Source organism: Polyodon spathula, chromosome 11 (assembly GCF_017654505.1).
Source record: "Polyodon spathula isolate WHYD16114869_AA chromosome 11, ASM1765450v1, whole genome shotgun sequence".
Taxonomy (NCBI): Eukaryota; Metazoa; Chordata; class Actinopteri; order Acipenseriformes; family Polyodontidae; genus Polyodon; species Polyodon spathula.
In genome coordinates this window covers 28,447,665-28,463,030 of record NC_054544.1, presented here as the reverse complement: position 1 = coordinate 28,463,030, position 15,366 = coordinate 28,447,665, and the positions used below count along the sequence as shown (strand labels likewise).

The window sequence follows — 15,366 nt, the reverse complement described above, 5'->3', positions numbered from 1 at the left end:
GCCGAATTGCAAATTTGTATAAGCAGTAACTATTAGCAACTGCTTTGCAATCAGTCTACACACACACACACATATTTTAATTTATTTAGATGCCTGAAATACAGCCCACAGCTGACAAGATCCAGATTCACAACTAACAGATCGATATTTAACCGAGGCATGCATAATAATAACAATGATGAATAAATGCCGATCTGAAATGGATTAATCTCTTAATTGTGGCACCTCTAGAATGTAGTCCTAAAATGAGTAGTTATGAAAGAGACACATTGTTATAGAAAATGAGTATGTTCATTTTAAACAATGTACCTGGAAACGTTGCCAGATCCCTACAGTGTCTTCTTGCTTCTGATAATGCAAGCAGTAATGGATCACATGAAATTAATACACTATTTGCATAGCTACAATGTTTCATTCAAACCTGCACGTATGAGATCTACACAGCGAATTGGGGTGCACAGCAGGTACGCTAGATGGAATTATTTCACTTGCTGTAACCCCTTAAGATACTTTGCAAAAACCCCAAATAAACCAAGGCTTCCAACAGTAATCTGCGGGCATCTGTGTCCAACGCATATTCTGCACAATTTGGAGACAATTGAGATGCCACTGGATGATTTACAAGGTCCCGCGGCAGCACAGGAAAGCGCTGGTTATTAAAAACTGACCAGTGAATTGCTGTAACATAGTTTTATAAATATGATTAATATCTTTCACTCCTAAAGTTCAAAGTTCCCCACTCAGCAATAAATATGATAATATAGACGCAATCAAAGACCGGATTGTGCAAGTTCAGAAATTCTAGTGCAATCACGTGACTGAGGAATGGGTTGCCTCTTAAGGGCTAGGCCGCGCAGCGTGTGTATAATAATAATAATAATAATAATAATAATAATAAATAAATAATAATAATAATAAAGAAGAAGAAGAAGAAGTGAAAGTAGATGTAAGTTCTTACCGGTACTGTATTGCTGCTGTGTGGTCGCTAAAAAATTAAAAACAAACGTGGCATGCCGGATGTTCAAGAGCATTATTACTGAAGAGGCGAGCAAACTGGTGTTACGAGCTATACCGGTTGTGTTTGAATGTGCTTTCGTGTTGTGGATGTGCAATGCTTGGAAATCCTTTGGGTGGAGTTAATGTGCGTGTCTTTGCGAATTCGCCCTGTTCTGTGATTGTATTTTTCATCACGTGGATGAAGATGTTGAACAAAGTTAAATAATACATAGATTTCTGTTACTCGTAGGGTCATGTATCGAGTTTCACAAAAATATAAAATAAGTCGCATTTTCAATTTAAGTTTCTTGTGCGCGATTTGGATGAGGTATCCGAAGCATAATCAACAAGTACAGAGAAACATAATCTGTAATTGACAAACTCAGCACTGGAAAACCCAAAAAAGCTGTCTAACAAGGATGAGCAATACTTGAAGATAATATCCTTGAGGAACAGAAAGAAGGCAAGCAATGAATTGACAACAGAACTGGCAGAAGGCACAGGTGTCGTTGTCCATCTATCAACGGTCCCTCGCTGTGCTTCAACACAGTCATGAGATCAGGGTTACGAACGAGAGCCGTGCTCGTCCTCACTGGACGCTTATATCATGCAGAGTGGCTCCCTAGTGGACTATTTCAGAAATACACCTCGGAATCAAAGTGTTAAACACCTCACACAGGTGGAGTCTGAGGGACGTTTTGCAACCATTCTCCAGCACCTCACTGTAGCGCTCTGTGCTTTCACTGACAAACGATCGGTTGGGTGTCACAAGTTTTACTAACTTTTACTAGGAGTGAAGTTTACCACAAAACGTCATGTTATCAGTTTTCAAAGGTGCCAAGTGTAGAACATCATAATGGAATAACATTTGAATAAAACCCCTCATTCCAAGGTATGAATCTGGTTGAATCGTGCACATTTAGCACGAACGTGCTGTAAAAATAGGCGTCGAAGGGTTAGCTGTGTAGTAACAGCCTGATTATATTTCTTGCCTTTTACTCTGTTAGCTTTTCAATAAAGTTGGGGGTTGATATTACACGCCTGTGGATGACGTTTCCCACCCAGCGTGGGATTTGGTACACGGGTAAGAATCAGGTAGAGAGTCGGGCTGTGTGGATCAGCTGCAGTCTAGAATAATAACAACATTCAATACAGTGTATAATATCTCACTGCCGCGGGAGACATGGGGAAGAAACTGAAAGTAGGAAAGACCAGGAAGGATAAGTTTTACCACTTAGCCAAGGAAACGGGTAAGAGAAGTCAATGGTTTTAAATATGTAAAATAAAACAATGCCTTGCTGCTGGCGAGCGGACTTCATTTTGAGATATTTTGTTACATACAATTGGAGAAATAAATAGACAGCTTGTCACAATGACATTATTGGTACAACACAGAATGTATGGGTGGGATCATTGCCAAGGATATTATTATACTGTAGTTTTGTTTGGATTTGCTTTTTTTTTACAGGCTGGTGTTGCATGATTTCTACTGGCGCGAACGCAGCAGACGCTGCTGCCAGTGTCTACACAACCACATGTTTCACTTAAAGGCAAACAGTTTAAACAACTGTCACCAGACTTTTCTGGGGCTTCTTTCTGTCATTAGAATTTGTACTGGTAATAGGAAACCCCAAAAGACTACTGGTTTCCTAACTGATCCGTTAGAACCAGTGTGTGTGTGTGTGTGTGTGTGTGTGTGTGTGTGTGTGTGTGTATATATATATATATATATATATATATATATATATTAGAAGTCTCCTCCAGTGAGAAATCCCATTGAAGGAGAAATGAACACAGCAACTCCTGTGTCAATTAAGTCTACAGCGCAAAGAAATTCTCAATAAAAGCAATAGCGTTTATTTAAACATATTAAAAACCACAGTTAACATAACAATGGCTTACGCATTTTGACCCATAGGTCTTCCTCAGAGCACAATAGAGATTCTGAAGGAGGGAGCCACCTCCCTCTGAGTTGTGCAGTGCTGATGTTTCTCTCTCTCTCTCTCTCTCTCTCTCTCTCTCTCTCTCTCTCTCTCTCTCTCTCTCTCTCTCTCAGGTTACTGCTCACGATCCTCTTTCAAGTTGATTCAGCTGAACCGCAAGTTCCAGTTCCTTCAGAAAGCATGAGCTGTGCTGGACCTGTGTGCTGCTCCAGGAGGATGGTGAGTACACACAAGAGATACATGCTCAGAGACGCACGCTCAGACACACGAGACACATACACAGAGGCTCACAAGAGACACATGCAGAAACACATGCACAGTCCTGTGGGTTAATGTAATGAACTGTGATGCTTTTTCGGTACACTAGTGCCATATCTTGTGTAATTTCACTTCAACTGATTAAATCTAAAAAGAGTGACTTCACTTCAAAGATTGAATATGTTTTGGATAGTACGTTTCAGTGCAGTTGTACGTGATTAGTATGGGTCCAGTTCTACAGTTCGTACTTCTAGTTCTTAGTTTCTTTATTGTAGTAGTTTTGCTGCTGCTCTGACTATCTCCCCCTGTCTGCAGGTTGCAGGTGGCATCCAAGTTCATGCCTGTCTTCAGTCTCGTCATTGGTGAGTCGAGTTTATCTATTTTGATGCTCACTTTTCTAGGTTGCTGCCAGTTTAAGCTAATCATAGTCAATTGTATAGTAAGATTCCATATAACAGTGGGATTCTCTCTCTCTCTCTCTCTCTCTCTCTCTCTCTCTCTCTCTCTCTCTCTCTCTCTCTCTCTCTCAGGAGTGGACCTAGTTCCTATCAAGCCCATTCCCAATGTGGTCACCCTGCAGGAGGACATCACCACAGAGAAATGCCAACAGGTAGGAGGCTGTGAGCAAGCTGCTGTGCAGTGACTGGAGTTCCCTGCTCTTCCACTGTCTGTAAGAATAGTAATAATATTAATATGAATGTTATTCACATATGAATACATGCTTCCGTCCCCAGGCCCTGAAGAAGGAGCTGCAGACCTGGAAGGTTGATGTTTGTCTGAATGATGGTGCTCCCAACGTGGGAGCCAATTGGCAATACGACGCCTATTCACAAGGAGACATGCCCTGGAGTGCAGATTGGGTTTCCTCCCCTTACCAGAGCAGGGGGTGCAGCTCGGGCCCTGCAGGGTGGGATGAGTTCATTATAGAGGGCGATGCCTTTTAACTAGATGAGCTGAACATGTAGAAACAATTCACTAACTTTCCTATGGAACTGAGAACAAGAAAATTCCTGCTGCAGGTCATCCTGTAAACCTTTCACAGGTCAGTCTCTGAATCCTTGTATTTTGTCTAGACCCCCCTCCCCAGCAACATGTTTGAGCCAGTCCCGTGTCATACGATCACTTCATTATTTTATTATCTTAGACACCTATAGCTGTTGTGATCTGTGCTGTGCCCCAGTGCCTTACCTACCCTCCCTCCCTCCCTGTCTGCTGTGGTTTGTGCTGTGCCCTTGTGCCTGACCCCTCCTTCACTCCGTCTTGTGCTGGATTCCTGTGCCTGACCTTCCCTGTCTGTCTGCTTGTTGTTTGCAGGGTGTCGTTCGCAGTGGGGCTGCAGGAGGTGGAGGAGGATGAAAAGAACGAGCTGCTGGTGGAATTGGAGGATAAGAGTGAGAAGAGGGACCGCGAGACCAGCCTGTGGTTCGGGAAGGTGCGGCCCCCGCCCCCCAGCCCGACACTGAGTTGTGTTTTTCCGTTCCTGTTCAAACTCTTCTCTCTCATTTCTTTCTCCAGGATATTTTCACGGAGCTTGATCTGGATGCTGACATTGAGATTAAATAAACCCAGAAACTGTACAGTGAGAAGGGCTTAGGTCAGGAGGACTTAACATTACTGTTAGAATTGATATGTGATTTTTTTTTTTTTTTTAAACCTCTGCATTGATGGTGATTGACAATTATCACCCGTATGTACGGAAAATAAAGAAACGCCAATTTTATTTTACATAACAGATGGCTTTTACCAACCAGTAATTACAGAGATGGACTTAAGCCAGAAATGAATGTGCACGTTCTCTGATAATGGGCTGCTTTTTATTTCATACAGATATCTCTCCCATTGTCATTTCAGGGGAGGACGGGAGGAAGGGGAAAGGGAAAAGTAAAACCACGCCCACTGATCAGAAAGGGGAGGAGATTAAATGGGAAGTTGGAGCAGCATCGCAGGTCAAAGATCAGCAGGAAGGAGGAGAAAGTGACAGCGACTCTGACACCAGCAGCAGCGAGGACGAAAGGTCAGAGTTCACATCTTGTTGACAGGCTAGCTTAAGTTCTGTGTTTACAACCCAATATACTAACCTCAATATCCAGTGCCTGCTCTACAATACAGTAGCCCTGCTTGAATCTCTGAGTTACATTATGTTAACATAATGGCAATGCTAAACGAGACCAGAACTGTGGTCATTGATTGATTTTTACAACGCTTTGCAAAGCCTTGATGTTATCTGACTGAATCACAGAAGGTAGTACATGCAGATGCGGCCAGTCCAATGGGATCGGAGCTCAGTGTGGTGCCTCATGAAATGAAGTCCTTCCTGTGTTGTGTGTGCAGTGCGATCCAGGATATTAAGAGGAAGTCGGGGATGAAAGGAGAGAAGAGAGGCCTGGGAGAGGAGCAGGACTTTGAGGTGGTGCCTGTCAAGAGAACGAGTGAGTGGCCCTAGTGTATTACAACACACTCTCTCCCAATTAGATTGCTACACTGTGACAGCACGCCTTGAAATGTGCGCGATTATTACAAACTGCTCTTCTGTCTTCAAAGACTCAATTGTTGGTCTCAAATTCTGTATTTCCATTACATGCTCTTTGTTCACTGGTTTACATTTGTGTGCTTGATCATTATGGTTAGAAACAGTTTTTTTTTTTTTTTTTTTTTTTTTTTTGGTTTATTTTGTCTGCCCGCAGGTAAGAAGGCTCAGATCCTGAACCCCGAGGGACTGGCTTTGGGCACCATCATCGCTGCTTCCAAGAAGAAACAACGAGACCTTGTTGACCGGTCCTTCAACAGGTAAGGTCAGCAGGGTGATCAGCATTCCCTGGACCCAAGAGCCAGGGGAGCGCTGAGCAGCACATGTATAGAACTTTATTACTACATTAAAAGGCAGGTTTGTGTGTCGAGTCTTTGTGTAATGTGTCTGTTCAGTTTGCTGTTTGCTTATCAAGTTCATGTGTGTGTGTTCAGCCAGCCGGTTGTTTTGCGTGTGTTACGTCCACATAATCTTTGTGTGTTTTGCGTATCAGGTCCATGTGATTGGTGTGTGTTTTGTATGTCGCGTCCACATGATGTGCGTGTGCTTTGCGTGGCAGGTACGCGTACAATGAGGAGGTGGAAGAGGTTCCTGAATAGTTTTTGGACGATGAGAAGAAGCACCACCAGCAGTAGATCCAGGTCACTAAAAAGCTGGTGGAGGAATATAAGGAGCGCTGGAAAGAGCTCAACGCCTGGCCCATCAAGAAAGTGGCGGAGGCCAAGGCCCGCAAGAAGAGGAGGGTAAGAGGGTAGCGGGGAGCGGTCACAAACACACCTTGACTATTAGACATGGTCTACTTCCAAACACCGAGGGCAAGCTCATAAAGTAGCTAGTGCTAATTGGTGTTCTTTTTATTTGAAATGAATACTTTGGTCATCTTCCAGTTGGAGTGTGGCTGTCCTGATCTCTCATCCCTGCCACTCTCTCTCTTTCCTTCTCTCAGTCACTGAAGATGATTGAGCAGGCCAAAAAGAAGGCAGAGGCTGTGGTCAACACCTAGCTTTCTGGGTTTGTTCTATCAGACATGTATTACAGGGACAAGGTTGTGTGCATAAATACTGGTTAACAAAATAGTTTACTTTTTTTATTCTGTTTCATATGGAATATTCCTGAAAAATATTGTTTTGAAAATAGAGAATTTCTGGAATTGATAGCAGTACAATGCTGAATTTTGGATGCAGTGTCTTTGTCATGTTTCACTCAATATACCAGGACTATATCGGAGGAACAGACAGTAAACCGCAGATGAGGCTCGGTACACACAAAATAAAAACCTTTGCCGTTTTTATTAAATGGTTTTTACAGCTAATTAAATTCCCTAAATCATGCATGTGTTGTACTTCTATTCACTATGTATGTGTCACAGGAACAGTTTTGAAAGAAGCAAACATGTTATTAATTGTACCCTCCTAGGTTAATAAAAGCTCTCGGTTCTCATGGCTTGTGTTCAAGGTCATTTGACCTCGGCAATGTGCACTGTCTGCACCTCCACTACTTACTTAACCAACTAACTAACCACTTATTAACTTGCTTCTTCCAGACTAACATGCTTTCACCACAATGACGTTGCTGTGGTCAGATGACCTGTGAAGTACAGCAGACTACTTATTAATGCATTCTTTACTAAATGATTGAATGGACCATGCAGAGTGTGAAGTAGTGCAGAGCGGGAAGTAGGGGGGCAAGGCAGGGCGCACAGAGAGGGTGGCCACAGTCAGAAAGGAGGAGGGAGGAGAGAGAAAGACTGGGATAGAGACCTCCACACCTACATGAATCCTGTGAACTGTATCCAGGCTGGCATGCATCTGAACTCCGCTTGGCACACCTATTTACCACACTCTCTGAATTTTCATATTGAAGGGATATGCAGCTCTCTTAACTTTCAGGTTTAAAATGCACAATTTGAACCCTATTGCCCCACTGCTACAACCAAGGTTAAGTTATGTAGTTTAAATGTAGATTCATGAGTAACAACAAATCCAATGTATACATTTTGTAAAAAATATATTTTTTAAAAATCACCCCTTTAGGGAAAAAATTATGTTGTACATTGTTTTGGGTTAAATGAAAATGAATCCAGTAAAGGTTGAATTAAAAGTATAATACACATTGCAGCAGCAGACCTGGTGCCTGCCCAATGATATCTACAGGTGATTACGTACTAATACTTACCTGCGGGTGTACCACTGAAGGGCGGAGATTGGAGGGCTGCATTGTAAAGAACCCTTCCCCTTCCCTCTGTCGTTTGATCCATGGAATGTAAGCATCTGATCTTACCAAGGTGGCCACTGAAGTGCGATGATGCAAATTCTTTCCTCTCAGATCCTTCTGGATCTCTGGAAGCAGCCAGGATGCTTTATACAGAGGGGAATGGGTGAATGGTGTTGACTCAGTGCCTGCACCTTTGGGAATGCCAGCTCCAGCGCAGGGAACGGGATTCGTAACTCCACCTTCAGCGTTCCTGCGTCGGACCCCAGGTTCAAGAGCTACGAGAACACTACTGTCTGGCTGCTGTCCCTATTCAGCTGCATTGCAGTGGCCTTCATTTTTTCCAGAGGGAAGCCCTTCCTCAAGGCAATCTATGCCAACTGAGTGTCAAAAACATACCTCTCACCCTGACCAGCCCTGAGCTTAACCTACCGTGTGTTCAGCTGCAGCTCTGTGACTTTAACCTGTGGGGTTAAGCCTTTCCCATCTACAGTATACGTTGAATAGCCATAATCCTAACGCTAACCCTTAACCTGCCTCTGTCGTGCTCATCCCTTCCACAACGCAATACACAGCCCCTGTGAGTGCTCTGACCCTGACCATAATGCAACTCACTCTGCTGTGTTTGTGATGTTGCCCCCTGTAGATCTCTTTGTGTTGGTCCTGCTGTTCAGTTAGCAGTCTGTCTCTTCTTCCTCTTTGCAGACATCCCTGGGCTCTATCAGTTCATGAATGTATGGTTTATACCTGCACCACAGCTTCCAGCATGTTTGTGTAGATTACACATTTTCAGGGTGTTAAAACAGTGTGAATCTCTCCCTCTCTCTGCTCAGCTGGTGTGCACCCCAACCGAGTGGGGACTTCACATCCTGGTCATGCTGCTTGTCTACTTGGCAATCAAGCTGAGTTTGTGAGGGTTGCTGCCTCTAGTGTCTCGCACTTTCTCTGGGATTCCTTCAGTGAGAACGTGGCTCTGTGGTTGCGTAGTCTGTGCTTCTTGGTCTTTATTGGCATGACAAGTTATACAAGCATTGTCAAAGTAAATGCAGCGAGTGGACAGAAATTTGTTATACGTGTGTGTGTGTGTGTGTGTGTGTATAGGCTTCTCCTCTGTTAATTTCTTCTTCCCATACCCCTTTCATCAAGAGACCTTGAGAGGATATTACCAAGAGAGTATTTCTCTCAAATTTCTCTGCAAATTGTACTCTCTAAGGCTGTGGCTGTGTAGTCTGTCTGACAATCTCTCTGTCTCTCAGGAGATCATCATTGAGAACAGGACCATTTGCTGTGTAGTCTATCTGTGTGTGTGTGTGTGTCTCACAGTCTCTGAGGTCTCTCACAGGAGTTCATCATTGAGAACAGGGCCCTGTGGTGGTGGCTGAGGTGCTGTGCAGGGGTACAGTCTCAGAGCTGCTTCAGGTAGCTGCAGACAGCGCTGGAGAAAGAGGCATGCTGGCTCCCCCTCTCAGGGGCAAAGTATGTTGGCCCTCTCAGCAAAAACGGTTCCTGTGTGAAACATATTGAAAATGATTTAATAACAACCGTATTATATATTTATTGTATGTATTGTAATCCTACAAAAGGCCAGTCTTTAGCGCCCACCATTACCACAGTACGACCTGGGAGGTGTGGCCGGCTCCCTCTCCATCTGCCTAGCATCAGAGATCCGGATAACACTAACAATTTTTTTTTTTTTTTGGTTCCTGGATAGTAAGTGTTATTTCCTAATTGCTTATGCCTCAAAAGTATAGAAAATGGCTATTATTCCCCACAAACTTTGCTTTTGTGACCAGGACAGTGATATTTTGAAATGTATCTATTTTCTAGAACATTCCAGATAGATTCAGTGCTGAGTAAACTTGGAGTAACTTCTAGAACTTTCCAGTAATATAAATAGTAGTATAAATGCAGGGGCCTTAAGTCCATCAGTTCAGTTTAGTTCCAGCTGCCTAAATGGATACATATCTGCATTTTTCTGAGATGGCATCAAGAGGCTGCAATGGTGGCATTCCTGATGGGTCTCCAAGGCGGTTTTACCAAGTTTCCCTGCTATCTTTGCCTTTGGGACAGCAGGGACACCAAGGCTCACTACCACAGGCGGGACTGGCCACAGCGGACTGAGTTCTCTGGGGAGGAACAACGTCAAGTGGGAGCCACTGGTGGACCCCCGGAAGGTGCTGATGCCACCACTGCACATCAAACGGGGCCTTATGAACCAATTTGTCAGAGCTCTAGATAAGGAGTCGGCAGCCTTCAAATACCTTCAAGACTTCTTCCCTAAGCTGTCTGAGGCAAAGGTCAAAGCCGGTGTCTTTGTCAGATCACAGATAAAGAAGATCCTGGAGTGCAATGAATTCCCCAAGAAGCTCGCTAGTAAGGAGAAAGCGGCTTGGAACAGCTTTGTCGCAGTGGTTCGGGGCTTCCTGGGCTATCAAAAGGCCGAAAACTATGTGGCGCTGGTTGAGACTCTGGGCTGAAACAATGGTTTGTAGGATGTCCCTCAAAGTCCATATCCTTGATGCTCATCTTGATAAATTCAAGGAGAACATGGGAGCGTACTCGGAGGAGCAAGGCGAGCGCTTCCACCAGGATATACTGGACTTTGAACGCCGCTACCAAGGACAGTATAACGAGAACATGATGGGAGACTACATTTGGGGGATGATTCGTGAAAGTGATTTACAGTATAATCGTAAATCCCGAAAAACTACTCGCTTCTAAATCTTTTGTAGTCATTTTTGTATTGCTTTAGTATAAATACGTGTTAATTTGGATTCATATGTTGTTTTTTTCTGACTGTATGTGAACGAAAAGACCATTTTCTCATTGGAAATAGGTAAATTTCAAAATATCACTGTCCTGGTCGCAAAAGCAAAGTTTGTGGGGAATAATAGCCATTTTCTATACTTTTGAGGCATAAGCAATTAGGAAATAACACTTACTATCCAGGAACAAAAATTGTGTTATATAGTGTAATTCAACACGTCCTCCCGATTTGGCGAGAGAGACCACTGGGGTTCAGACTTATGCAAACGAGCCTGGGCTACGATACAACACACGATTAATTAATTATTTTCTACAGGGGAAACGGACAGAACCTGCGAGAGATAAGCAGATCGACTGCTGTATGTAGTACTGACCAGAGAGGCTTTGTTTGCGAGGACAGTCCAGTCAGTACAAAGGGTGCATACAACACAGGACACCGCTGAACAAAACAGCAAAACCACTTCATCAGCACGACCGGGTTATTCTACTAGCAGCCATGGCAAAACCCAGGTCCCCTTCATCACCTGAGCAACTTCAAAGCACCGAACCTGCCCAGTGGTGTCACAGCAACTGACCAACAGTTGTTATAGAAACAACACAGCCCTGCTCTGGCTATCTTCTGCCTTTGGACAGACCGACAAGCTTAGCCCATTGGTGGTCAAAAATAAATGATGTGATGTAATGATAATTTTAAACATTGTGTTATAGTTTGTTTACAGTGAGGGTCTAAACTTTGTTTATTTTAGTATAGTTTGTTTACAATGAGGGTTTATGCTTTGTTTGTTTATTTTAGTAGAAAAGACAGCCTGTTAAACTCTAGTCTCGCACCAACGAGCTTAGTTTCGGCACTACATAGTTTGACCATTTTGGGGCAAATCTTCCCAAACTAAAGATAGCGAAGGCGGCTTCATTTTTAGACTACACCGGAAGCAGAAGCTAGGCCGGCGGGGCAGAGTTGAGAGGTCAGCGGTTTCCCACGTTGGGAATCGGCGGGGAGGGATCTCTGCTAAATGAAAACCTTTCTGTAGACCCTGTAGATTGATGTACCATTTTATATTGACGACGAGCAGAACTGGGATACACACAAACTAAGGTACACTCACCAGGACTTGCATTTATTGTTTTGTTCCTGTCGAACCCAGCGGCAAAGACAGGAAGCGTACAGTAAGCCAGTATTTCGGGTTGCATTTTTGACTCGGTAAACCAGTACATTATCCATACCGCGCCTAGAGTGATGCTTTTTACACATCACAGAACGCTCCTAAATGTTGAAATAATTATTATTTTTTAGGTGTGGTTTATTCAGCACGGTGTGTGTCGTGCTTACGCTGTGCGGTCAGAAACAAACAAACATAAACAAAACAAGTACAGCTTTATTAAAATATCCATTTGTCACCCGATTTTGGAGGGCAGTCTATGAGCCAGATCTGTAAGGATTTATTTATTTTATTAAAAAGTCATTTGCGCTTTTGATTGAGAAAGGAAACTGGCACTGTGTTGTTTAACTACAGTAGTGCAGAGGTAACCATATTTAATAACTGAAGTTTCCACTTCTCCCGAACAAAGAGATTATTCTAGCATTTATTATTACTGTATTATTATTTAATTTATTATATATCCATAACCATCTATATGTGATCTTTACTGTTAATCAAAAATTAGTTTTTAATGTAACCCAAAAACATTTGTTTTTTTTTAACAGTAGCGCTTCATTACATTGATGTATATATATATATATATATATATATATATATATATATATATATATATATATATTTTTTTTTTTTTCTTTTAAACACAATTTATGGATAACCTCTTTAGACTGATAAGCAGAATACTAAACTTTATAGTTTTACCATATATATATATATATATATATATATATATATATATATATATATATACACACACACACACACACACACACACACACTATATGACTGGGTGGAACATTTCAACCCCCCTAAAAAAAAAAAAACTTTCTTGAAATGTGGCTGCCAGTACTGGTATAATATTAAATGTAATGTTGTCCTTGGCAGCCCATCACCAGAAACCTATGTCCACGGGTAAAATGAGAGTGTCACACCTAGTCATTCCTCATTGAAAGTAAGTGGCTAATATTTGGGGTCCCAGATGATTGGAACTGTGTGATCAAGTCCTTCTCTCCACAGACTGAGCTGACATGGCAGGAATCCTGTTTGAGGATATCTTTGATGTGAAGGACATCGACCCAGATGGGATGAAGTTTGAGAGAGGTAAGGGTTGAGGCTGTTTGAGAGAGGTAAGAGTCGAGACTGTGAGAGAGGTAAGAGTCGAGACTGTGAGAGAGGTAAGGGTCGAGACTGTGAGAGAGGTAAGAGTCGAGACTGTGTGAGAGAGGTAAGGTTCGAGTGTTGACAAGCAGCTGATTCTGCTTCTCTGTTTCTCAGTTTCACGGCTGCACTGTGAAAGTGAATCCTTCAAGATGGACCTGATCCTTGACATCAACATCCAGATCTACCCCGTCGACCTGGGTAAGAGAGGCACTGTGACCCAAAGACATTTACCTATTAACCCTAACTGTAACCCTAAACCTAACCCTACCCCGTCGACCTATAATATAAAAAAGTAATGTAATGGCTTTTACTGGACAAGAATTCTGTTAACACTGCGTCTGTCTCTCAGGTGACAAGTTCCGCCTGGTGATTGCTAGTACCCTTTACGAGGACGGCACCCCTGATGATGGAGAATACAATCCCACTGATGACCGACCCTCAAGGTACCGCATGAAACTTGAGCTGGGGGACTGGGAGGCAGTGGGACCTTATGGTCAGATTTGGTTATGTAGCCAAAATACTGCTCTGTGCAACAAAACCATTTCAATATTTTAATATCAAAAGCAGGTTTGGACTTGTATGTGCCTGATAAGCAATGCACTCTCAGAATAAAACAACGTTTTGTGGGGATCTATGTAAATCATTAATGCTGGACAGTTGTGGTACAGCTTTTTATTGGAAATCAAGCGCACTAACCCCAGAGCATTGTGTTCGGTGCGCAGGGCGGACCAGTTTGACTACGTGATGTATGGGAAGGTATATAAGATCGAAGGGGATGAGACCTCGACGGAAGCTGCAACACGCCTGTGAGTATCAGCCCCTCTCTGTGCTGCAAAGCCAAAAACAGACACAAAGAATAAAGTGAATGGGTCGGCAGGAGAGTGAAATCCTTCAGTTCGGACATGAACCGCAAATGGGCGCATTGCTTTATACATTGGTTTCACCTGCCTCTGAGTCTAGCGCCTCTGTGCATCTATGAAAAAGTTCAGTACAAGACATGAGGACGAAGATCTCTGTATTGCTATACTGACAACCAGCATGTTGCATTGTGATAGCAGCATTGATAAGGACCACATTTTGTGTATAAACACACTCCAATTACAGAGGCGATTGCATCTGTTTGCATTAACTCTTTGGCAGAAGACACTAACTTACAAGAGACTGTCCTCAGTGGATTTCCTGTGTTACCTGGGATTAGCAAAAGTAGCAGTGTTTATCTAACAAATATACATTTACACATGCTGGCTCTGCCCCTAATAACCTGAGTGTGTGTCTGTCCTCACAGCTCTGCCTATATCTCCTATGGGGGTCTCCTGATGCGACTGCAGGGCGATGCCAACAACCTGCATGGGTTCGAGGTGGACTCCCGAGTCTACTTGCTCATGAAGAAACTGGCCTTCTAGAGACTGGCATTACCCGTGTGGCCCTGGGTTCAGTAAGAGACAGACTGTCTCTCTCTGTTTCACACACACGCACACACATACACAATATCTTCGCATGTGGGGTGAAGAGAGTGTCTGGGCAGGGCCTTTCTTCACACGAGACCTCCTGGAAATGAAACAGAACTGACTAATAGAGAGATGAAGTGAAACTGGAGACTGCTTCTGGGTGAAGCTTTCCCAACAACTGCCTGTACCCCCTCCACTCCGCTCTGCCCTTCCCTGCTCTGATCTGATGTTTCTTAGGTCATGTGCTACCACGAGGTGTAAATAAAAAGACAACTTTAAGTATTTCATCTTGGTTGAGTGTTCTGTTTTTAATAACAAACATGTCTACTGCTGCTATATGAGGTACCCTGGTGGTAGAATCTAATGCCACAGTGCCAAATTTGCACCATTGACACTGACACACACAGAGTACTAACTGCAGCACAGGCACACACACAATACCAACTGCAGCACAGACATAAACACAGACACGCACACAGTACTAGCTGACACACTGAAATGCAGGTGTAGACCAGCGTGTACTTGTGCCTGTCTCTCCCTCTACCTTTCAGGATTGTGAGTGGAACCCATGCGATTAGTCCACTGCAACAACAGCTCCCACAGGAAAGCTGTGTTTCACACTGATTATCAGGTCAATAAAACATTTTTTTTTTTTTAAATAAAGAAAGGAATATGGAATTTGAACCCCGTACTCTGCAGGAGAACAGCATGGCATACTAGTGGCTTAGCCCACTGCCATGTCACTTACATGGGAGGGCTTGCTTTTCATTGATTGTAAGATAAATTAACCAAATCTTTGAAAAATAAAGGAAGGAATCCGCTGGCTGAACTCAGTCCTCCAAAAAGAACAGCACAACATGTCAGGGATTAGTTTGGGTTTAATCATTTAATCAGTTCCTGTT

At 43.1% G+C, this 15,366-nt stretch overlaps 3 protein-coding genes across 8 annotated transcripts in view; 2 read left to right on the top strand and 1 right to left on the bottom strand.

The window, feature by feature from the left end:
- LOC121323555 (interleukin-1 receptor accessory protein-like) overlaps positions 1-1,397 on the bottom strand; it is a 14,987-nt gene extending 13,590 nt beyond the window's left edge. For 3 of the 4 annotated variants that reach the window (XM_041264675.1, XM_041264676.1, XM_041264677.1), the window contains exon 1: positions 959-1,396. The gene's annotated coding sequence lies outside the window, so the exon portion shown is untranslated. Of the gene's footprint in view, positions 1-958 lie in introns of all 4 variants that reach the window. The other variant, XM_041264678.1, reaches the window with a different exon arrangement.
- A 782-nt stretch (positions 1,398-2,179) lies between these two features.
- Positions 2,180-9,656, top strand: LOC121323441 (pre-rRNA 2'-O-ribose RNA methyltransferase FTSJ3-like). Its single transcript, XM_041264537.1, has 10 exons — positions 2,180-2,246; positions 3,152-3,158; positions 3,513-3,559; positions 3,728-3,807; positions 3,932-4,104; positions 4,512-4,660; positions 5,049-5,211; positions 5,529-5,626; positions 5,882-5,984; positions 8,145-9,656. The coding sequence occupies exons 1-10, from the start codon at positions 2,180-2,182 to the stop codon at positions 8,317-8,319; spliced, it is 1,062 nt and encodes a 353-aa protein (XP_041120471.1). The 3' UTR covers positions 8,320-9,656.
- Positions 9,657-11,479: 1,823 nt separating this feature from the next.
- LOC121322598 (DNA-directed RNA polymerases I, II, and III subunit RPABC3-like) lies at positions 11,480-14,746 on the top strand. 3 transcript variants are annotated; one of them, XM_041262753.1, is made up of 6 exons: positions 11,510-11,865; positions 12,873-12,956; positions 13,131-13,214; positions 13,366-13,459; positions 13,739-13,822; positions 14,302-14,746. In XM_041262753.1, exons 2-6 carry the CDS (start codon positions 12,884-12,886, stop codon positions 14,417-14,419), a joined length of 453 nt encoding a protein of 150 aa, XP_041118687.1. In that variant the 5' UTR covers positions 11,510-11,865; positions 12,873-12,883; the 3' UTR covers positions 14,420-14,746. The 3 variants fall into 3 exon arrangements, with proteins under 3 accessions (XP_041118688.1, XP_041118687.1, XP_041118686.1); XM_041262752.1 differs by having other exon boundaries at positions 11,513-11,794; XM_041262754.1 differs by lacking the exon at positions 13,739-13,822 and having other exon boundaries at positions 11,480-11,794.
- Positions 14,747-15,366: the final 620 nt, after the last annotated feature.

Bases quoted from the DNA above. Each gene is read 5' to 3' on its own strand.
- LOC121323441 (XM_041264537.1), top strand. From the start codon at position 2,180: ATGGGGAAGAAACTGAAAGTAGGAAAGACCAGGAAGGATAAGTTTTAC. The intron at 4,661-5,048 runs GTTGTGTTTTTC...TTGTCATTTCAG, and splicing joins GCCCCCCAGCCCGACACTGA to GGGAGGACGGGAGGAAGGGG. The intron at 5,212-5,528 runs GTCAGAGTTCAC...TTGTGTGTGCAG, and splicing joins AGCAGCAGCGAGGACGAAAG to TGCGATCCAGGATATTAAGA.
- LOC121322598 (XM_041262753.1), top strand. From the start codon at position 12,884: ATGGCAGGAATCCTGTTTGAGGATATCTTTGATGTGAAGGACATCGAC. The intron at 12,957-13,130 runs GTAAGGGTTGAG...TCTGTTTCTCAG, and splicing joins TGGGATGAAGTTTGAGAGAG to TTTCACGGCTGCACTGTGAA. The intron at 13,823-14,301 runs GTGAGTATCAGC...CTGTCCTCACAG, and splicing joins ACGGAAGCTGCAACACGCCT to CTCTGCCTATATCTCCTATG.